Source organism: Chinchilla lanigera, unplaced genomic scaffold (genome assembly GCF_000276665.1).
Source record: "Chinchilla lanigera isolate Chin_1 unplaced genomic scaffold, ChiLan1.0 scaffold00031, whole genome shotgun sequence".
NCBI classification, from domain to species: domain Eukaryota; kingdom Metazoa; phylum Chordata; class Mammalia; order Rodentia; family Chinchillidae; genus Chinchilla; species Chinchilla lanigera.
In genome coordinates, this window is record NW_004955432.1 from 1,787,794 (window position 1) to 1,811,285 (window position 23,492).

Below are 23,492 nucleotides of genomic sequence, written 5' to 3' on the forward strand. Positions count from 1 at the left end.
CTTAAGCTTAAAATTTAGAGTTTGGGAGATCTCTTTCCACAGATGTGGAGTGTTGGGCCCATCTTCTAACCTCTTCCTAATAAGAGGCGGTATAGTTTCTGACAGAAGAAATTCTCTAACCTGCAAATACTGGAAGATAATCACTTTTCCAAGTCAAGGTCGCTTATAGCTAATGAAGTAAACTTAAACTGGCCATTTGGCCAAGTCCCTGAGTGCTTCTGAAAGATGGGATGTAATCTCACTGCCATGGACATCTCCAAAGATAAAGATACCATGTTTTACTTGTAGGATAGATGCAGCATGAATTTTTTTTGTATTTTATGCAATACCTGAATTTTTTAAAAATAGAATTTTAAAATTTTAGTTAATATGTTAGGGTTCTGAAACTAAAATGATCTTTTTTAAAATTCAGAAACATATTGACCAGCTTGAATTCTATTTATATTTTTATTAGCACTTTCTGGTTAAGTTTTGCTTGATGGTTTTAATATTTAGTGAATAAATGAAATGTATTTTTACAAATAGTGTATGTAGTTTTCATATACCTGTCTTTCTAGAGGATGACTCAGATACAACTTTACAAAGTAGTCCAAACAGTATAGAATGTTTGTACAGCAAGTGATTAGTTAGAATGGAAAATGTGACCATTAAATTTTATAAAGTATGGAACAAAAACCCCAGGATTAAGAACTACCTTATTCTATAGCTTGAAAATTTTGACTGTAAATTTGAAAGCTTACCACAGATATATATATACGTGTGTGTGTGTGTGTGTGTGTGTGTATGTATGTGTATATATATATATATATGACAGAAAGTTTTACACCTAGCAAATGCTCAATACATATTTGATAAGTATAATATATATTCACTTGAGCCCACAATGTACACCTATTTGAAATACTTGCAAGAATAAGATCACAAAATTAAATCATAAATGTATATAAGAATTTATTGGTGCCAGTTTTTCTACCTTTGTGCTTATGTTTGTATAGTCATCGCTGTTCTTTAAGTGGAGAGGATTTGAACAGACAGTGGCAAAGTCCAAATCCAGATTTGCATCCTACAATTTACCATGCTAAGGGGTTGCTACAGTACCTTGCTGCAGTGAAACGTTTACCTCTGGTAAGTGGCAATATTTGCTTTTACTTTGGATAGTTAAAAAAAGTTTTATTGATTAATGATTTCATAATTTTGTATATCATTTTCTGGTTATAGAAGTAGTGTTGATAATTTCAAATGCAATTTTTTAAAAACGTCTCTCATTGTCATATCCTATGTGATGATTGTTGGTGTCAAATTAATATGGTGTATTCATATCTTATTTTATCAGGTTGGTTGTTTAAAATTCTCTTAAGCCTTTTACTTTGATATTTTGCTTATGCATATTGGTAGCCCCTGGTTATGAGTTTTAGTAATGTTTAAATTCACTGTTTGAACAACATTAAGGTAACAGTATGTATCTTCCAGATTTCAAATTAGTAGAAGCTTCTTTCTGAATTCTCTTTTTTAGCTCTGGAACTGAAATCTCCGTACACATGTGGGAAATGTGGCAGACATGTGTGAGACTGTACTGGACTTCATATGTACAGTACTCTCATTCTGTTCTTGCTAGTTTTTGTGTTTTTTTGTAGTATTCTTGTTATATTAGTGCTTGAATTATTCCTTTTTTTTGTGGGGGAAGATAGGAAAACCTTGTGGAGCCTACTGTACCGGCACATGCCTGTAACCTCAGCCACCTGGGAGGCAGAAGCAGACTGAGTCTGAGGCCAGCCTGAGCAATCTAGCAAGGACCCACCTCAAAAAAGAAAATGTTGTGGAGGGATAAAATTGAGCTGGAATCTATCCTGTTTTATTTTTAAAATGATGCTTTTAAAAACTAAATTAAAAACTTTTAAATAATTTTTCATGAAATCTTTTCATTTTTTTTAAATTAGGTCAGTGTTTTTAACAAGTCTTTGAGCCCATGGTGATGGTGGCTATGGATTTTAACTATAATTGAATTTATTGTGTTTTAAATAGTGAGTGGTGGATAGAAAAGAAAGGGTAGAACATGCAGCTTGGTGTAAAACCTCAAAGAATTTAGTAATTCTAGAATTAATTGTAGATCCACTCTAAACTAGATATTATTACTTTTTAAGTGCTAGTTGTTTTACAATAAAAAGACCAAGAAATGCAGAACTTAACTGTTCATTGGTTTGATACTACCTTCACTTAGCAATACATACATTTGAAGGCCTTTAATTTTTGACACATATTATCTTTTCAAGGTTTATTGTGATTACCATGGCCACTCCCGAAAGAAGAATGTGTTTATGTATGGCTGCAGTGTCAAGGAGACAGTGTGGCATACCAGTGAGAATGCAACTTCCTGTGATGTGGTGGAAGATATGGGATACAGGGTAACTATTGCAGATGGTTCCTGAGCTTTTAAATTTGAAACATACAAAACTACAAAGTATAATTTAACATTTACAAACTACTCAAGTTCAGTAAATGTTGACATCTTCCCCTTTTTGTTTCAGATTTTTCATTGTAAGGTTTTGATTTTCAAGTTTAAATTTTTCATGTACTTGGAATTTATCTTTATATGAGATAGGGAAAGCTAATCTTATTTTTCCCCTAGTTACCAGCCTTCTCAGCACCATTTACCAGTCATTATTACATCCTTTCTCTGTGGGTTTGATGAAGCCATCTTTTACATCCCGTTTCTTCATTGTATGTGTGTATATATTGTGAACCTGTCAGTCGTTATAATCGTTATTGTTGTTGTCTCTGTGCATACATATAATTTTAATTGTGCTGTGTTTATAATTAGTATTAATATCTGGTAGGGTAGATTTTTTTGACTTTTTGTCAGTTTTTATTTATGAATTCTAGAATCAGTTTGGGATACATACTGTTTGATTGTGGACAGAGTAGCCCTGAACCTAGATTATGTTGGAGTGAAATATAATAATGTATAGTGTTACTATGTATGAATGTTAACCATCTTATTCAGTTTAGTATTCTTAAAGACATAAAATGTCTCTACATAGGTGTGACTTTTTTTTTAGATTTAGTTCCAGAGATTTTTGAATATTGTTGTAGTTGGGAATGAGATCTACCCCCTCATCTCCCTGTCCCTAATTGGTCATTGATGATGCATGGGAAAATCATTAACTCTTCTCAAGAGAAATTTCTCTTAAGTTTCAGATCCTCCTATAAAGGATTACATATCAGAATAGCATCACATTTCTCAGCAGCAGCACTGGAAACAAAAACTTAATGGAGCAATCCTTCGCAGTTCTAGCTAGATTTCCAACCCATAAATGTTATATTTTACCCTATCAGGAAATATGAAAATAAAGGTCTTCTTAAACATTGAAAGTTTCAAAAATTTGCTTTATAGATAACCTTTTTCTAGAAGCTACTTGCCAGAAACAAGGAGTATTCTGAAACAAGAAGAAGACAGAAGGACATTAAATGCAAGAGAGAGAGAAACTTCAGAATAAAGGTGAAGGGAGACCCCCAGAATATGTTTTAAATGCCCAACAATGTCAGCATTCAACAAATGTTATTGCCACTACCTTTGGAGAGTTTAAGAGACTTTTAAAATTATTCCACATGAAATGAATTAGATGAGCAAAGCTCAGGTATATAAAGAGAAATATTTATTCTACACCCAGATAACAATATGAAAGTGAGATTAATGAGAGGCCCAGAGGTCTGGACAAAGCTGGACAAAAGCACACTCAGGGCCTTTCCAATACTGTTCTCTGGATCACCGTTACTACCAACACCACCCTTGTTTATTTATCATATTTCACTTTTGGGGGAATTCTTACTTAATCCTTCGAAAGAAATCTGATTACACATTCACAGGATTATATCTCCTTCATAACATTTAAGAATTATATTGTTAATTTTTGTATGTTGTTTGATTAATGAGTTTTTCTTTATACTGAATAATAAGCTGCCTGCGCCTACCAGATGTGTCTCATTTGTTCACTACTCTGAATAGTTACTGCATTGCGTGGTACCTTATTCACCATGACCATTCAATAAAGATTTAGATAAGTTGATGGGGAAGTGGTAGGCAGACATATAGGAAGATCATATTACAATGGGAATATATTACAGTATTCCCATTGTAAGAAAGAAATTAAATATCTTTGGACTCAGTTTTCATGATACTTTATTACTTGTCTTGACCTAAATTTCTCTATTTGGTTAACTATCTGGATTTTGTTATGAAAGGAAACATAAAATAGTACTGTGGGTTAGACAAAATAAATAATTCACTTCCACTCCAAAGTACAGTTCTCAAGATGTTGGCTGATACTTCATAGTGCCCCTTAAATGGTTTCGTGACATACATGCCTTGTAATTCCATTAGACATAGTAATGTATCTTTCTTTAGGACTCCTCAGACTCCTTCCCTGCTAGTGAGCACCTGACTGACATTTCCAGGGTTGTTGACTGAGGCAGAGAGAGGGAAACATTTGTCACAATTTGATGGTCGCATGTGTTTGTTCCTTTTGTTGCTGTAACATACCACCACAAATATTATACGGGAACTTCAAGTAGTATAAACTTATCAATTTACAGTTCTGTACATCTCAAGTCTGACACAGGTCACACTGTATTTGTTGGGTATTTGTGCTGCTTCTGAGAAATATCTATTCATTTTAGTTGCCCATTTTCGATTGAGTCTTATTTGGGGGATTCTCATTTTCTTTTGAGTTTTTTATATATTCTCAATGGTCTCTGTCCAAGGAATAGCTGGCAAAAGTGTTTCTTTTTTAAATTAAGTGTATTTATTTTTAATTAATTAAGCTAATTATTTTACTAATTAAGTTTAATTAAGCTTATGTATTTTAGGTATACGTAATGATCACATTCATCACAGGGGATTTGTACCTGTACATGATGTATCTTCCTATTATAGGTTGTCTCTGCACTGTGTTGCTTTTCTTTGCTGTGCAGTTTCTAAATTTGATATGATCCCATCTGTTGATTCTCTGTATTATTTCTTGTGTCATTGGGTTCTGTTCAGTTCTTACCTGTGCCTGTGTTGTGCTTATAGCTTTTGTATGAAGTTTGTGTTTGCCTCAGTGTTCTCTAATACAGGTGATTGTTGTCACTGGTAGTGTACAAATGAGTGAACTAAAACTTACGGGTTATTCAGCATGCTTTAGGCCTTCCTTGTCTGGGATGGAAGTTTGTACTTCAGATCTTCTGTGCTTTCCACTCCATCACGGTGTCTTTCTTGCCATGGTGGTGCCTAAACAAGCCTTCTAGCTTGTTTCCCAAAAAGCTTTTCGGTGACAGAACCACAGCTCTTAGCAGAACTTGAAAGAGCATTTCTTTTTTAGTGTCTGTCATCTCTCTTCTTTCTCCTTTCTAAAAAAAAAAAAAATTATTAGACTGATGTGAAAAATGAGAACACTCTAGAAGTAAAGTAGTAAGTTAAGGTCGTCTCTCAGTCATTCTCGTAACGCTAGTCAGTTTGACCATGTATGAGACACCTCTGAGCTCATCTCTCTATAAATGTTTATATGGATAGCATGCAGTTTTTGTTTTTGTTTTCTTTAAAACAGCGTACCGTGATTTGCTTTTTCATATACTGATATTTGTTGGCCATTTTTTTTTTTTGATTATCATATCTGGATATCTGTCTTGTTAACAATCACATGAGATTTCCATTGTGTATTTTACTTTAATTGTACCATTTGATCAGTAGACCCTTGTTAGTGGTCATTTGATTACCCCTGCCAAATTGTCCTTTGTAAAGATGACACAAAGTGATACTCTCAAATACTGTGCCATGAATGATAGCTCACATCATTATATATTGTACCCACTTTGTCACAGCAAAGTAATATCTGATTATTGCAGTTTACATGACTAATAAATGAGGTGGAATATCTTGTCATGCTTTGCAATTGTGATCTCTTCTAAAATAGCTTTTTCTTGTTTATTAGCATTTAAACTGGTTATCTAGTTATTATTTTTAAAATAAGAACTCTTTGGATGCATTACATAATGTTTTTTAATTTACTTGTGCTATGTAGTAATCTAAACCTATCATTTGAGGACTTATTTTTAATGGCTTCTGGGTTTAATGAGGAATGACTTCAGATTCTTTTCTTAATTCCTCTCTTTCTTCTTAATACTTGTGCCAGCCAGGATTTAATGAATGATGAATCTTTTCTCCAACAGTAACTTTAATACCTTTGGTTCTGACTCCTAACTTTCATTCTATAGTGGTCCCTACAGCTGTGTTACAGTGTGTCTTTCTTTGCATAGATGACCTAAGTTGGATCATTTCTCTAGTCACAGTCTTTTTTTTTTTTTCTTTTTGAGAATTTCCTAGGGTGTACTGCCATATTTCATTTTCAGGTGAACTTGAGAATAATTTTAGGTTGGAAAATTTGGGGGATGCTTTGATTATGATTCTCTTTGATGTATTAATTTAGGGATAATTGACATTTAATCTCTCAGTCTTTCATAGCTAAATTTTCTTCATATTTTAAGTGTGTTTTTCTTCTATTTTAAATGAGGGTTTTCTTAAATGATTGTATTATGCTTTTTGGTTGTTATGATCTTTCCTTCGCTTGTGTTTCCTAACTGGTAACTATTTATTTAGAAGAGCAAGGAAATTCTAAATTAGCAAGGTGAATGTTTGGGTGCTTGAGTAGCATAAGTTACAGCATGAAGAGCTACATGGACCTGTACAGTACTTTCAACAACAATTTTAAATTAAAATAATCTCTTGGTTTTTTTTTTTATAATTTCTATTATTACAGACTTTGCCGAAAATACTGAGCCATATTGCTCCAGCATTTTGTATGAGCAGCTGTAGCTTTGTAGTAGAAAAATCTAAAGAGTCCACGGCCCGGGTTGTGGTGTGGCGGGAAATAGGAGTGCAGAGAAGTTACACCATGGAGAGCACTCTGTGTGGCTGTGACCAAGGGAAGTACAAGGTATAGCACATCACAGTTACTTCCAGGCGTGAGACAAACAAGCCCTCCTCTCCTTATATGTGCTTGTGATTTTTAGTTATGTACTAAATGGACATTTGTTTTATTAAGTTATAGGAAATTGCAGTAATGGAATTGAATCATATTCTGTCATAAAAACTGTTTTTTGTTGGGATTTTAGGGTTTTTGTTGTTGTTTTGTTTTGGTTCTTTTGGTTTTGTTGTTTTTTGTATACCCATATTATAAAGCAGCATAATTTTAATGGGTATGTATATTGAGAGATATATGGATAAGGAAAATGTGGTATTTACATATAATAGAATACTGCACTGAGTAAAGAAGGTTAAACTTAAGTCATTTGTAGGAAAATTAATACACCTTGAGATCATAATGTTAAGTGAAATAGATCATACACACAAGTTTAAATGAGAAGCCAAAAATATAAATAAAGAGCAAAATAAAAGATGAATAATCGAAAATAAGGAGATAGACCTTTCACAGATAGGAAGAGGACCAAGAGATAGAGGGAAGGAGGGAGGGCAGGGTAGGGGATGAGGAAAGAATTAAGATGTATTATGTACAAGTACCAGCTCCTCATGAGAAATGCAATCATTATGTACTGCAAAAATATACTAAATATAATAATAAAATATATAATAAAAATGAAAATTGAAAATAAATAGCTTCCTTAGGATTCTGAAGAAATTCTTGGTTATTTGAGGCTATTAACCTTCCTAATTTTTAAGAAAGCACATTGGCGCACACATTTAAATACTGATTAAATTTATAAGGTGTGCTGTACAAATAGTGATGCATTTAAAATTGAATACAGGGCTGGGGATTTAGCTTAGTGGCAAAAGCGCCTGCCTGGCAAGCGCAAGGTCGTGAGTTCGGTTCCCGGTACCGGAGAAAAACAAAAACAAAAACAAAAAAAAAATGAATACATTATACTTATGAAGCAACTAATTTGTTACAGTTTTTGTGTGTGACTTTTAAGTTCATATACTTTTACCAGATTTTTTTTTCCTTACTAAAACAGTTCTTGTTTAGTGTCATAGGCTTTTGTCAAGACAATCAGGTTTTACTCTTGAAATTAAGGACCCTCAAGTGCTAGCTAGTTTAGTATTTTTCAATTTTAAAGAGTAAGGACTTAATGTACAATGAATTGGATCTTATGTAAGCAACAAGCAAAACTGAATATTTTTCTTGCCTTGGCACAGAAAGGTTTTCAGATGTTATACTAACAGAAATAGAACTTACTTTGCTTTGTGTTCTTTTGGTTTTTGTTATAGGAAAATAGGATACTGAATCTGATCGAGATCTTTGTATACCTTTCTTAAAGATGGTTTTAACTTTGTGGTGGGAGTTACAAATCTAATTGATTAGCTTTAAAAGTACAAACATAAAATAGTTGATATCAAAAAGTTTAGGAGAACCTAAATAATGATTTTTTTGTTGTGACTAGAAGAAACTACATTGATTTGCAATTGGTATTCACACTTTTGAGGCCTACTAAAGTGTAACGTACTGAAGTTCCAGTACTTTCTTTTGGATGACTCTTCCCTAATTTTTCATTGGTCACAGTAGACTGTTCTTCCAGAGTGTAACAGGCAGGCTTTCCCAACTTCGTGTGGGTGATAGTGCTGAGAGAACAGCAGTGTTGGCCCCACTGCAGCTGGGGCCTGTCCTCACTGTTGTGTCTGTGGGCAGCAGCTTTTGCAAGGCTCTCACATCTCACCGGCCTTGGCCGGGGAACAAAATTGAAGGCCACTCTTGCGTGAGAGCATACTTGATGCCTAGGAGAAATCTTGGGGCGTGGGACCTGTGGAAACAGACTATAAATTACTTCATGGGAGTTGGTTATGCTTTCAGGCTGCAAAGCCTTAGATTTAAAGCTCCACTGTCTGAAAGCAGCCTGTCGGAGGGAGACGCAGGAGTGACAGTGGCTGGGACTCAGAGGCCTCTTGAGATCACTGAGAATTAGTGCTTTCTTCTTATATTTGTGTTAGACTGAGACTTGCACTGATTTTAAAACATATTTTTATATCTTGATAAATTTTTTGGTCATTGAAAAAACAAAAAAGCTGAAATATATTTTGGAACCAAATATTAAGGCAGTATTCTAAGAAGTTTTCTTTGGAAATGTAAAGGTATAATTTAAAAATAAAATGGATATCTAATTACTCATTTTTCTTTCTATGATTTAGTTAAGGGAGCATATATTGATTTAAAACCATAAGAAAGTTGGAGAGAACACTTGTGTAGACAGAAAGCCCTGGCCCCAGTACCAAAAAAAAAAAAAGCCAAAACTACAAACCAAATGAAATAACAACAACAAAACTATGAAAGAGAAGTGTTTTTTGCTAAACAGTTTTTTTTTTCATGTCTAACATGCAAGATTTTAGTAACGTATGCTTTTTAAAAATTATTAGGCTTAAGATAAACTTCAGGTTCATAGTAAACTGAGTGGAAAGTACAGAGAGTTTCTACATTTTAAACTTGTTAGCTAATAAGGTGTGCAACTAATAATATTTTAGGAAACAGTTTCATCCTCAACATTTTTTGTTACTAATTTTAGCCTATAAATATTCTTATTTTCTTTTACCTAATTCAGAAATGGATATAGAAAACTTTTAAATTAAGAGGGTAAGTGAGTGTTCTATTAGTCATTAGGTTGTATTTCCTAGAATGAAGGAGATGGCCAAAGTCTATTTAAACGAAAAAAATAAAAAACTAAAAATAATCATTTGAAAGCCATGTACTTCGTGCAGAGCAGCAGTTTTTATAGTTAATTTTCTTTAGTTACCATGTGCCACAGGAACTCATTTAGCCTGAAAGGCTGTTTTATAATACTTATCTTTAATTATATCTGCTCTCATCTGCAACTGTAGCTTTTGTTGTTATAAGGATTTTGTTCTTTTTAGAAAAGTAGTATCTTAACAGGTCATCTTTTATGGTTTTATTGGTAACATTTAACTTTTGGTAAATCTTATATTGCTTATTGGGAAACTGTTGGTTAAACAAACGGTATAGAAATTGAGGCAGAATTTTCTTTTTGCTCTAATACGATTTGGAATAGACATTCTTTTTTAAAGGTTTTTGTATCAGTCCATGTTTGCAGTACGTCCTGAACACGTTCACTGTGCGGAGCTGGTGCGTGCACACACGTCGAATTTCCTTTTCCACGCTGCTCCCTTCCCTGCATGTTTTAGTCCCTTCCCCGTTTGAAATAGGGATTCATACTTGGCATGGAACATGGAAAATTATTTGACTAATACCTCATCAACTTAGATTTGTGTGATTCTTTTTTTGACAGTCACTTTTTTATTGGCTCAAAAAAATCATGCAGTGTGAGTATCTATAAGGTAATGTTCAAACATACATATTGGAGCTGTAATTTAACACGATAGTATTTCAACATGGGCAACCAGAGTACTGGATTGCAAAAAGTACTAGCAAGATCGTATGAAAATATGGTTTCACTCATGAACTGCAAGAGAAACATGAATCATAAAATGTTCATCTGTTTTTCTCTTCCCAGTTTGTTGGTAAAAAATATATATATCTTATTTCCTTACCAACTATTAAATGTTATTAAGATAGTTATGATTTTTATATGATTTTAATGAGATACAGCTAGAGAAAGGCAAACTGATTTCTAATTACATGTATCAAATTACTTTATTTTCAGGGGTTACAGATTGGTACTCGAGAATTAGAAGAGATGGGGGCAAGGTTTTGTGTGGGTCTGCTGCGTTTGAAAAGGCTGATGTCCCCACTGGAGTACAGCCTCCCCTCCAGCCTGCTCGACTTTGAGAGTGACTTAATTGAATCAGGCTGCAAAGTAACTAGGTAACATACACTTGTTTTGTTCTTTTATTAAGTTGTAATATACTACTGTACTTCAGTAGAATAGTAGGAAAAGCAGGGAGATTTCAGTAGTAAAGGCCATGTTTAGAATTAATGTAATTAACTTCCCATATCTAATATTTGTTCCAAATTGTGATCGTGTTCTTGATTTTTTAATGTTGATATTTAAATGAGATTTCAATGAAATATCATATTTGTTTTCAGTGATCTTAATAGTTTACTTTAAACTTAAATATATACAGTGGAGAAATATCCCATTTAGATAATATCTAAATTAAGAGGGAACGGGGATATAGCTCAGTGGCACAGCGCCTGCCTGGTAAGCATGAGGTCCTGAGTCTGATTCCTGGTACCAAAAAATAAATAAATAAAACAAAAAATTAAGAGGACTTAGAGTGAGGATTCATATTTTAAATTTTATTTTTTTAATGTCTACGCATATTAAATGGCTGTTCATTAACCTTCTGATTAAATATGTTAGAAACAGTTAAATTTATTGTCCTTTTGACAATTTATTTACATCTGCCAAATAATGTTTTTTCTTTTTCTTTTGGTACCGGGGATCAAACTGAAGACCTTGCACTTGCCAGGCAAGCATTTATGCCACTGAGCTATATCCCCGGCCCCAAATAATTCTTTTAAACAGGTAATCTTTTGCTTTTAAAATTCAGTGTACAGCCAGGCGTGGTGATGCTTACCTGTAATCCCAGCACTTGGGAAGCTGAGGCAGGAGGCCAGCCTGAACTGCATAGTGAGACCCTATCTCCAAAAAAAGAAAAAAAATTCAGCATATACAAAATTGGCCAAGTTACAGGCTCAGAGAAATAATTAGATATTGTTAAATCTTAATCATAATGCCATAGCCTAGCACATTATAGTTGGGTGCATATGGGTAAGAATACTCTTACTTTGTAGAACCTTCATGATTTTTGTTGTTAGTTTACAAGGTATTAACTTGTCATCAGATGTTTTTTGCTATGTGATTACATATATCAGTATATATGTAATCATACTGTATAGCAGTTTGAAGTGCAGGAAAACATTAACTGGAATTCTTTTCTTAACAGATGTGATTATTTAGACAAGTATGGTTCTCTCCTCTTCAAACTGCCTCCTAAACAATGGTGGAAATGACTATAAAGATTAACAGTTCTCAGTGATATTTAGGAGTCTAGTTTTAACTTTTAATTCATGTATTGTTAACCTACACATTACAGTTGTTTTAGATATCCTGAAATATTTACAGTTATGAAAATCTCACAGGCTGTGCTCTGCCAATCTCACTCTTTTAAAAGGACCAAGTATATATTTGGAAAATCATCTCTTTTGAAAAACTATATTGTTACATATACTGCTATGCCACATGCTCTTAATGTTTTGATAATCATATTAATTAGTTTTCTTTGTAATTGTATTTATTTTATTTTATGTATTTAAGGGTAGTATTATGAGAGTGAGTTCATAGACCTCATCCAACTCAGTAAGGAGACAGTGCACAGAAGGGTTAAGAGCTGCCGCTTCTGTCATTGTGTGCATATAAAATATAAATGAAGTAGTCAACAGATGGACGATGTTCCCCTTGAAGTTTTATTCTCTCTTCTGTTTATTGACTTATACTGTTGTACAACCAGTCACCTTTTCCTCCTTGCTGTTATTCTTCTTTCTCTGTCTCTAAAGAATTTAGTACATATCTCTGATTTCTCCTTAACTCATGCACCTTGATGCTTTTGAGGGTTATAGGTTCCCAGTCTGAGTTGTCTCTGTCTTCTCATTGCTGATGGCAGGTTATGCATTTTTTTGCAAGAATATCATGGGCACTGCTCTCTCATTGCATCTTGGTGTGGTGTGCAGTTTTAATTTGTCCCATTACTCAACCTGTTACCTTTTATCAATTAAGATAGCATTTGCCAAATTTATCCATTGCAAAGTGGTTAGTAGTTCATAAGTATTTTTACGAGGATATACTTGCAAGTATGTCAGTATCCCATTTCTCATCAAACTTTCAGTTTCTTCATTTTAAAATGTATACGTATTGGATATATGTGTCACATTTTAATTCAGTGAACTTTGATCTGTTGCCATCATTTATTCTAATGCTCAGCATTACCCCAGTTTGGCCCCTTCCCACCTCTCCTCCCATGTCTGTGCCTCTCTTCGATAACTCCTTTGCTCTACGGCACAGCAAGATTCCCAGGCATGTCTTTGTATGGACTTTATTCCAGTTTGGAATTGGCTTATTTTTTAAGCTCTGTTGCCTTTTGGTAGAAAATAGTATTTATATGAAAGTGTAGGAGCTGCTTTTATTCGTTTTTTTGTGGGGTTTTTTGGTGTCATTTCTCTCATTAGACAGTGATAGAATATACTTACTTACACATACATGTATACTTGCATGCAAACATGCATGCTCCCACACAGACACAGACGTGATCGGAAAACCCTGAGTTCATAGTGATACCTTTTGTTTTAACCCCCTACCTAAGGGTTCAGTCTAGTTTTCAAATTTCAAATTTCTTACTCCACATCACTGACAAGCTGGGCCCTCGTCTGTAATCTTACTTCCTGGTCAGCCTGCCTGTGTACTTGGCATCTCCACTGCTCTCCCTGCAATGCCTCCCTTGGCCTCCCAGGCTCCAGCAGTGCAAAGGGGACCTTCACAAAAGTAATGGTTAGAGCCTGAGTGTCTGGCAGGTAGGAGTTATTCCTTTGTTGAGTGCATTCTGTTGTTTAGGTGTTTATTGCAGGCTTCATGTGGCAGTGTTGCTCAGTCTCTCAGAGATAGTAGAGAAATGACATGGAGTGCTGGCGCTCAGGGGAACTGATGGTACCCTGAAGAGAGCGTGACCACGTTGGTGAAGTGGTACTGGTTGTAGAAGGATACTGAAAAATTAAAAACAGCATACACACTGGGCGTGGGGACACATGCCTATAATCCCAGCAGGCTGAGGCAGGAGGATTGCTATAAGTTTGAGGCCAGCCTGGGGTACATAGTGAGATCCTGTCTCAAAAACCTAATTTGGTCTCAAATTAAAATTTCAGATATTAGGAAAAAAAAAAAAAAAAAAAAAAAAATAGCATACACATTCTGAGAAAGCAGAGTGAATTAAAGTGGTCTGGATTTATCTGAAAGTTTTCTTAAGTTTTAGGCTATGATTCGAAAGATGTACATGAGTTTTGATAAAGAAGTAGTGGCTGGACACAGAGGAAGCACCGTTAGCAATGAGAAATAGACTTATTTGGGTAGGGTAGAAAGCTTCATCCAGAGCGTAGGAAAGCATCAAATGAAAATGTGTTCTGTTCTATGCTAGGGAGTAGATTTTCTAGAAGAGAAAATACTGTGTTTTAAGCATGGCGTGATAATGGATACATCCTATATGTAACATAGAGTAAAATGCAGGGTTTGGAAGCTTATGATAGCATGATAGCCCTGTGGAGCGTGAGCACCGAGCAGCATGGTGCGTTGAGAAAATGGTGCTGCAGAGCTTTCCGGAGCTCTTCTTTGAGGCGGCGCCTCCATTAGCATATGCCACACGGCTGGCGTGCGGTTACTCGGTGTGCTGCTTTTTAACTGCCTATCTGTCCAATTATTTAAATACAGGATGACCAAAAATTACATTTCCATTAATTTTCATAAAATAATAGGAAATATAAAAGCAACAATTCTACTAAATGTATCCAGTACAAGAACCAACTAGTTGAGATGACACCTGCCTGAGCGACACTTGGGACAATGAGCATGTAAACAAACGCACTACCCAAGTGATATTGGGGTCGACTGTTAAGTGGTTAAATGTATATTTGTTATTATTTTGTTTTGTTTTAATGAGTTTCCATATAATACAGATACAGAAGGGGAATTGGTGAGTTGTTCCCATTTATGACTTCAGTATCTTCATAATAACGGGTTATCCATTGCATTGTCCTTTTTATTGCTTCTTGGGAACCTTTTAGGAATAATTATAAATTCTTGTCATTACTTACATTATTAGTAATTGGGGAGAAGTCTTTAGACTTCTTTCTGTTAGTTTTTGATATTCATCCTTTAGTTTTGCTCTGCAGTGATGATCACTAATAACAGTTACCTTGGAAATAAAAGCCATAGTGAGCTTAATGAGTCCCGTGGTTCTATTCATTGGAAGGGTGAAGAAGGGCGAGTGGAGGATGATCATGAACTTCCCTGTAACCTCTTCTCCATGCTGTTCTTCACATTTTCTCCTCTTCTCACCCTTCCTGCTTTCTAGCAACCGTGTTCATTTCTGTGACTTCATGTTCTGTTTATATGTGGACAGCTCTTGTACCCCTCTTCTGAGTCCCAGGCCTGTGTATGAGCCTCCAACTTGATTATGTGCCACGGACACAAAATAAACTGGCCTAAAATTCAACTTCTGTCTTCTCCTCAATTTCACACAGACATGTTCATCCTTGGCCACTTCATTGCACATACCATGTTCTTGGCATCTCGGTCACCTGACTTAATCCAGTCATTCATAACCCAGAACTTTCTGGTTTTTCCTCTGAAGTATTTCTCAGATCTCCCAGTTTTTGTCCACCATAACACTAATTGAGATACTCATTTCTTACCTGGACTGCCAAACCATTCCCTGGTTTTGTTCCGTGTAACATTTGTAGCTCCAGTGTTGCTGGTCACTCTTGTTTAAAAATCTACAGATGTGTCCAAGACATGTGGAATGTCTCTGCTGTCAGTGTCTCTTAAGCCTAGCGTGAACCATCTACACTTTCCTGTCCTCTTTCATTCTTGCTACTCTCTCTCTGTATTTCTACCACTACCAGTGCACTGACATTAGATTTTTGGAGCCATAGCAAAGGACTGGTTTTAATTTCTAATTTGTTCAAGATTGATATTTAAAATATGATAGAAATGAAATATAAAAGCAGAATAGAGAACCTAAAAGAATACAAGTAAAAGCTCCACTTTTTATGACATTGACCAGGCATATAAATCCTATATAAATTTGTTATAGAAATTTCTGAACACTTTAATTTTTATACTTTTGTTACTGTAGACCAGTAAGAAAACTTGTGGATCACACCTTGAGAAGCACTGTTCTAAAGCCAATCTGTCAGTCATTCCAGGGTCTTTACACTTGTTTCCCTGCCAAAATGTGTGTGCTTTCACTTAAGATTTAATCCTTATCTTCAATCATGTGTCGTTTTAGTGCATTGTGTCTAGCACTGGATTTGTTTTTAATATACCCCATTTGGCCTCAGAGATTTGCTTTTAATTTCAGGACTCTTTAATTTTGAAAAAGTTGCAGTGATTTTCTCTTTGAAAATAACTTCTTTTTGTCTGTCTCTGTGTCTCTATATCTCTGTCTCTGTCTTTTTCTCTCTTTTTCTGTTTGCTGTATTGGAAGTTCCCAGTTTCTTCTCCAAATGCCTCTTAGCTGCTTTTTCGTGTTTTTGTCAGCTTCAGTCTAGGTATAACCTTCAGTAATATTTTATAATTCATGATTCAGTTATTTCTAGTCTAGAGTTTACCTCAGAGGAGATTTTTATTTCAGTGAATATATATTTAACATCTCATTGGTTCTTGTTCCTGCATGTTTTATTTCACATTTTCTTGTTTATTTTTATGGATGCTAGTCTTTCGTTTTTCAAGGACCCTAGCCATGTTCAGAGTCATTTGTATATTGTACTGTTGTCTTGGTAAACTCATGCAGTGTTTCTCATGAACCTGGTGGTTTGTAGGCTCATTTTGAGTGCTCCTTCCACCTCTGGCTTTCACAGGTTTTTCTTCCTGTGTTACCTTTTGTAGCATGATAAGTGGACCGTACTTCTATTAGCATTTCAGATTTCCCACCTATCAGTACTGCGAAGTCTGCTGGGCAAGTTACTGAGTTTATGAGGGTTCTGGTTGTATGCCCTGTATTCTTTAGCTTCTTGAAGTGGAAGGCCTCACTCCAGCTGCTGTTCCAGGGCACTTGGTAAGCTCTCTGCTGTTCCACACTGCTCCTGCTGCCTCCTTTGGCATTCAGGAGACCCCAAGCCTGATTTTACAAAGCTGTTCTTTTCTGCTCCAAGAAGATGCATATCTTTTCTCTATCTGTATCTGTGTCTTACTTATTCTCCCTTTTTGTATTTTATGTCTTATGTAATAATTGCTCTGGGGCTCTGGGGATAACAGGGGCCTGAAAGTGTGTACTTTTCTATACCAACTCTTAAGAGAGTCTCTCACTCACACTTAACCCAGGGACCACCTCTGTGCCCTTCTACCCTGTATAACACACCAGGCGTGGTGCCTTTGCATGCAGCCCGCCATGCATCGAATGTGGTACTGGTACTGGTACTGGTACTGGTATCTGCAGTGACAGTGCCCTTCACACCGTGTAAGGGGGTTAGACTTAATTTCTTAGGCCAGTTGGGGATTTTGAAGCCACAGGCAAATTGTACTAAGTGATGTTTAGCAGGAGGTGTTTTTATTTTATGTGTCCTCTGAACTATTACACAGTCAGTGATCTACATTTAGAGGATTTGGGAACAAATTTGATGAAATTTGAATAATAATTTTTTATTAGGATCTTGTGGTGGTGACTAAATTTTTTTTTCTAAATTTCAGGAGGTTGATTCAAAATACCATCTCTCTACACAATATTTTATCATAATTAAAAATATACCCCTGTATAAATGAAGCCTAATTACTACCTTATATAACCAAACAGTACTTGGACCCACTTTTTTCCTTTTAATTGAATAGAATTCACACAGCAGAAAATTAGCCATTTTAAAGGAAACAGTGCAGTGCATTTAGTACAATGTTACACAACCATGGATCGTGTTATCTCATCCAAGAACTTTCTGTCACTACCACAGGAGACCCTGTCCACTAAGCAGTCACTCCCAGCCACTGCTTTCTAGTCTGCTTTGTCTATGGATTCACCTATGCTGGGTATTTCATATAAATGGAGTCATACAATATATGAGCTTTTATGTCTGACTTCTTTCGCTGAACATGTGTTTATAGTTTATCCATGTAGTAATATGTATCAGTATTTAATTTCTTTTTATGCATATTGCATGGATAGTAGGAAAATTGATAAGAAATCATTCCTAATGCAACTAATAAAATAAATAGGATGTAAGCTTGAGAAAGCTTTTGAAATACACATTTATTATATGTTTTATATGTACATATATTTTAGTTGTGTCTTACATTAATACTTAAAAGAAAACTAATGTGACATGTTTTGATAGAGGTAGAGTATATTTCTAATAAGGGAGTGACTGTGGCCCTTCCGATGAGTTAGCATCATGCTGTCCTTGGTTAGAAGCCTGCTGTCCTGTTCCCAGCACTGCAGTGGAGACTGTGCTGGTAAAACGAGTACAAGACACTCATTGCTGTAGACCATCAATGCTACAATGAAATACTAACTTCTGTTATATGCATTTTATGTGAAGCTAGTGTTTGTTTATACATATGGAGGAACAGTGCAGTGCACTGTTAAAATTAAAATTTGTCTTCTGTTAAAATTAACATTGATCATTTGTGGCTAAATGTTAATGCAGTATCTAATACCTAGCTATGTAGTAAAGCTTACTCTGCATTGATACACTTTATTTTTAATGTGCAGTTTAGAGTACTGGTCAAACCAATCTTTTTAAAAATGGTCTTCCTTCTCAGGGGTTCTAGTACACATACACGAGCCTAGTTTGCATCCTGAGAGTCAGTGCTAATACCTAGAAAACTTTCAGAGCTGAAGTTGTTACTGGAACACTTTCTGTGCATGTCATTACCTCTAGTCTGCTGGAAGCTACAGTTGCTTGTAATAAAAGCAAACCATTTATATTTGTGCTGAGTAGATGAAGTACTGTTGTATTCACAGTCACAGAGGAGATTGAAATCAGCTGGGGAAATAAGTTTGCAAGTGATACAAACACTTTAGGATCACAGTCCAGATTTCCTTATAGGGAAACCTTTGAGGCTTACCATAAAAGAAGTGTTTCTTATATTTGAGATATAGGTGGACATCAAGTTAGATTGTTAGTCTAGGATTTAACTGTATAAGGAATTAGGTAATCTTTCATAGTTATATTCTTGGTAGCCTAATGGAAAATGAAATCTTCTCACATGTCTGAGACTTCAAAATAATAGACAATGTCAGAATGAAGAATCATGCATACTCAGTGTATGTATTTATATTTGAAAATAATGCATGAGTATGATGTTCTGCATAATCATTGGTATTTTTCATATTGTTACTGATTTTTTTGGTCTCTTTGTTCTATCAGGTACTAAGAAAGATGTTTTCAGATTTCCCCTATGAATGTGAACGTGTCTGCTTTTCTTTTTAGTTTATTTCATTTTGAGGTTATATGGTGGACACGTGTGGTAATTGTGCTACTCTGTTGGGATGGCCCCTTTATCATTATGGAATGTCTCTTCCTTTAGTTGGGCTTCTTGCTTATAGTCTGCTTTGGTATACAGTAGCGTAGCTGCCCTTCCTTTCTTTGGTTAGTATTTGCATAATATATCCTTTTCTGTCCTTCCATTCTCAGTTTTATTGTATCCTCACTTAAGATGTGAATATTGTATGAACCATATAACTGTATATTTTTTCTTTTTTTTGGTACCAGGAATTGAACTCAGGACCTTGTGCTTGCCAGGCAGGCGCAGTGCCACTGAGCTGTATATCCCTGGCCCATAATTGTATATTTTATAATCCAGTCTATCATCTTTGTCTTGTAATTACTGTATGTACTCCTAGATATTCCATCTTTTGTTATCCTGTAAGCTTGTTTCATTTTTAATTATTGTTCTATTGATACCCAAGAGATTACAATGTGAATCCTTAGTTTATTAGAGTATAATGTAAATTATCACCTCATCCGTTTGCAGGCAGTGCTAGCATGTTAGTATATGTGCATTCCATTTACCTTCCCATCTTTCACACTGTTGTCATGTATTTTAACTTAGTTACATGTGTTTTAAACCTCATTGCACTTATTTCTGCTTTAGGCAGTCAGTGTTTGTTAAGATTTACTTTTCCAGATGTACACAGTGGTGCGTGTCTGTAATTCCAGCTACTTGGGAGGCTGAGGCAGGAGAATCACAAGTTCAAGACCAGTTTGGGCAACTTAGTGAGACCCTGTCTTAAAACAATAAAAAGTGCTGGGAAGTAGCACAGTGATAGAGCTCTTGTCCAAGAATGCCCAAACCTCTAGGGTTCAATTCCCAGTACTGCAAAAAAGGAAAAAAAGAGAGAGAAAAAAACCAACATTTCCACTGTTCTTCATTTTTCCTATATTTGTGTTCCCATTTGGGATTATTTTTCTTCCACCTGAGTAACTCCCTTTCATTTCTCTTTGTGTGCACGTCTGCTGGCAACAAATTATTTCATTATTTTTGTTCATTTGAAAATTTCCTTTTTTCAGTTTCACTTTTGAGGACTGTATTTCCAGAAGAGAATTCTAGGTTCTTGTCTTTCCTTTAGCACCTTAAAGATGTCACTGTATTAAATTTGGATTTTGCTGTTGTTTTTATTGAGTTATTGATCGTGAGTATTAAATTTTTGGTTCCTGGAAGGGGACATGTCTTCAGTGGATCTTTTTGGATTTTCTTGTTTCTGGTTTTTAGGCAGTTTTCCTATGAGTCCTGCGGGTTGGTTTTCTTCATATTTATTCTAGTTGGGATTTATAGCCCCTCCTAAGTCTTTAGCTCTAGTCTTTTATTGCTTTTGGGAAATCTCCAGATATTAGCTTTTTAAATACCACTTCTGCAACATTGTTTTCTCTTCTGCATGATTAATTTACATGGATTTTTTTCTTTTTTTTTTTTTTTTTTAGTTTCTGATTCCTTTTAACTCTGTTTGCTAAATTTAGTGTGAAATTTTCTACTGATCTGCTTCATGAATTCTTTTTACCTCTGTCCTAAAGATAGTTTTAGGCCTGTCTTTGTCATTTCAGTATATGTTTTCTGGTTATGTACTTTCCAAGTGATCAGTAAATGATGAAATTCTTCATCTGTCATCTGTTTTCTTGGATATATTAATGATGGTTATTTGAGAAATCATGTCTGATAGCTCCTACTCTCGATCACCTGTGAAATTATTTCTGTTGGATTTTCCTCCTGGGTCTGTCTCTTGCTGTGCCTCATGACATCTGCTCAGATGCCAGGTACTGTAATTTGAGAACTGTAGACATCACCCTCCCTTCCTCGCCCCCGCCTTCCTTCCTCCTTCCTTCTTTCCTTCCTTCTGAGGGGATTTGTCTGTCCTCTGGTAGGTGCTTATGGAGTAGGGCTGCCTGCCCCATGCATTGACCAGCAGAGCCTCTCATGAGGTAAGATTGCAAAATGTGTGAAACTGTTCACCCTGGTTTCCCCTCACTGCTTTCTAGGCTGCAGCCCTCCAGAGGTCATAGTTAATGAATGGCCTACAAGACTGGCAAAACGGTTGTGTGGCTTATTTATTTTCTCTTTTGTTTGTTTTGCTGCTGTCTGGTTTATGATGCTTTTTGGCCTTTTGTACTATACAATTTAAGAATTTGTCACATGCCTCTGGGAAAAACTGTTGAACGTTGCGGTCATATTTCTGCAACTCCCTTCTTTCAGGACACTTGGCAGCTCTGAACTCCAAGTTTTGCCTGCAGCCCTTTGAAATTGCCGAAAGCTCTGATGACTTCCCTGCCTCTAACAGCCGCCCTTGCTTGGCCTTGGGTTACACTGGACTTTGCCCCCTGCGTCTTTTCCCTTTGCTGACTTTGCTTTGTATCCTTTCACTATGAGAAGTCATAAATTGAATGTTACTGCGTGTGTACTGAGTCTTCCCAGCCAATCACTAATCCTGGGCTCATCTCAGGACCTCTGGTGAACATGGCTTTTCTGAATTTCTGTCAGGTGTGATTATCTCAGAGGCTTTAGTCCTCCAAGAATGATCAGAAACAGATGGTAATGTATTGTGATCCTTTTGTATATGTGTGTAACTGAGGCTCAGAGGAGTGGATTTTATCCTGGGTCATCTATCTAGTAATTCCCAACAGAACCAGGAATGGAACCAGATCTAGCTCTGGAGTTCCTCTTTCCTTTCATTATTTCTTATATTCTCTGAATGTATAATCAAAGTTACTAAAATGTTATGGTTTCAGTTTTGGAAACTCTTGTCCATTATTAAGTTAACCATTTAACACAGTCATTATGTCTAAGGAATGTTTTTAGATCAATTGCAAAAGTAAGTTGGAGTTTAGTGACTTATTTACTACTTTACGGAGACAGTTTGTACTTTTTTCAATAAAAATGTCAATAAATTAGCAAATTTCTTTTTTCAAAGTAGATAAATTTTCTTTGTTGGATATTATATATGTTAGCTCTGTATGTTCATGTATGCATATTGTACAACTGATAAAAATTATTACTTGCATTTTCTGTGGATAATTTTATTTAGTTTGATATTTAGATGTTATATTTATCTCATATGATAGACATCAAACTATATTAATAAAAATATCCTCTAGTATTTGTTCAGATAGAGTTTCTTTCACTGTAGGTCTGACCTTTCAACACAAGAAATCCAGACACAATCAGCAGTTCTCAAGTTGCTGGTGCTGTGGGCAGTGGGATGATTTTGGTTCTTCCAAGTGTTACTACCCTTGTGGCATTGTCTTCCGACTTGTAGCTTGTTCCCAAGGTCCTGTGAGTGCCAGGGGTTCTGGGTTGCAAAGGCAGGGAGAATTTTTTAATCCTCATGGCCTGGGAAAGGCTGTTGCCTGAGCTCTTCAGGAATTGACAGAGATTTACTTTTTTCTTTCAGAAAGTGGGTTTTATTTGTGTTAGATGACATTTTCTACTTGTAGAACTTAGTGGTGTATGAGTACTTTGACTTTCACTCCCCAAGATTGGCCCACTGACTTAAAGTGATTGGTGGGGCTGTGCTGGTGGGGCTGCCTTCCCCAGGGGCCTTTGTTGGAGGGAGAGACCTGAAGTGCCCCATCAGTGCACAGTAGACAGAGACCGTGGTCCCCACCGGTTCCCATGGGCCAGGCAGAAGGAAGGTCCACGCCTTGGTGTCTGCACAGTTAATCAGCTCTACTAGAAGTAGACAGCATGCATTTGAGGGTATACAGATTTTCAGGTTTAACTTTACATAATGTTTAATATGAGGGTAGCCAGAAAACTTTCCAACTTTATAATGACACAGACTTGGTCCTGTTTTTAGAAATAAGATAGAGTCATAACCCTTTCTGATTGATTGTGATATCATGCTGTGAGAATGCTCTTTTGTCTTTGTTTTTGTTGTTGTTGTTTGGTTTTTTGAGATAGGGTCTTGCTAAGCAGTTTGGGCTGGCCTTGAATTCACTATGTAATCCAGAATGGCCTTGAATTTACAGCAATCCTCCTGCCTCAGCCTCCCAAGTGCTGGGATTATAGGCATGCACCGCCATGGCCATGCCTAGTTTAGAAGGCTCTTTGAGTAAAGGATTTGATATCTTTCATGAAATAGAATATTAGATTTGTTTTGGTCTAAAATGCTATTTTTTAGGTTGAAAGTTCCTTTTAAAAATTGTTTTTGCTTAGTCATCTTTACTCTAAGAATTAAAATGTAGAGTATAAGGATGCTACTATATATACAGGGCAACTGAAGCAAAATGGGGCAAGAGGAGTAAATTTAGCTGGGCGTGGTGGTGCAAGCATGTAATCTCAGCATTCTG

At 35.8% G+C, this 23,492-nt stretch overlaps 1 protein-coding gene across 7 annotated transcripts in view; it reads left to right on the forward strand.

Annotated features, from left to right (window-relative positions):
* Positions 1 to 23,492, forward strand: part of Agtpbp1 (ATP/GTP binding protein 1) — a 187,408-nt gene that overhangs the window by 158,828 nt on the left and 5,088 nt on the right. For 4 of the 7 annotated variants that reach the window (XM_005387929.2, XM_005387927.2, XM_005387928.2 and 1 more), the window contains 4 exons: positions 996 to 1,125; positions 2,271 to 2,402; positions 6,792 to 6,968; positions 10,657 to 10,817. In XM_005387929.2, the coding sequence (XP_005387986.1) occupies positions 996 to 1,125; positions 2,271 to 2,402; positions 6,792 to 6,968; positions 10,657 to 10,817 (600 nt within the window). Of the gene's footprint in view, positions 1 to 995; positions 1,126 to 2,270; positions 2,403 to 3,391; positions 3,497 to 6,791; positions 6,969 to 10,656; positions 10,818 to 21,399; positions 22,472 to 23,492 lie in introns of those variants that run through there. The other 3 variants (XM_005387930.2, XR_261503.2, XM_013516037.1) reach the window with 3 other exon arrangements.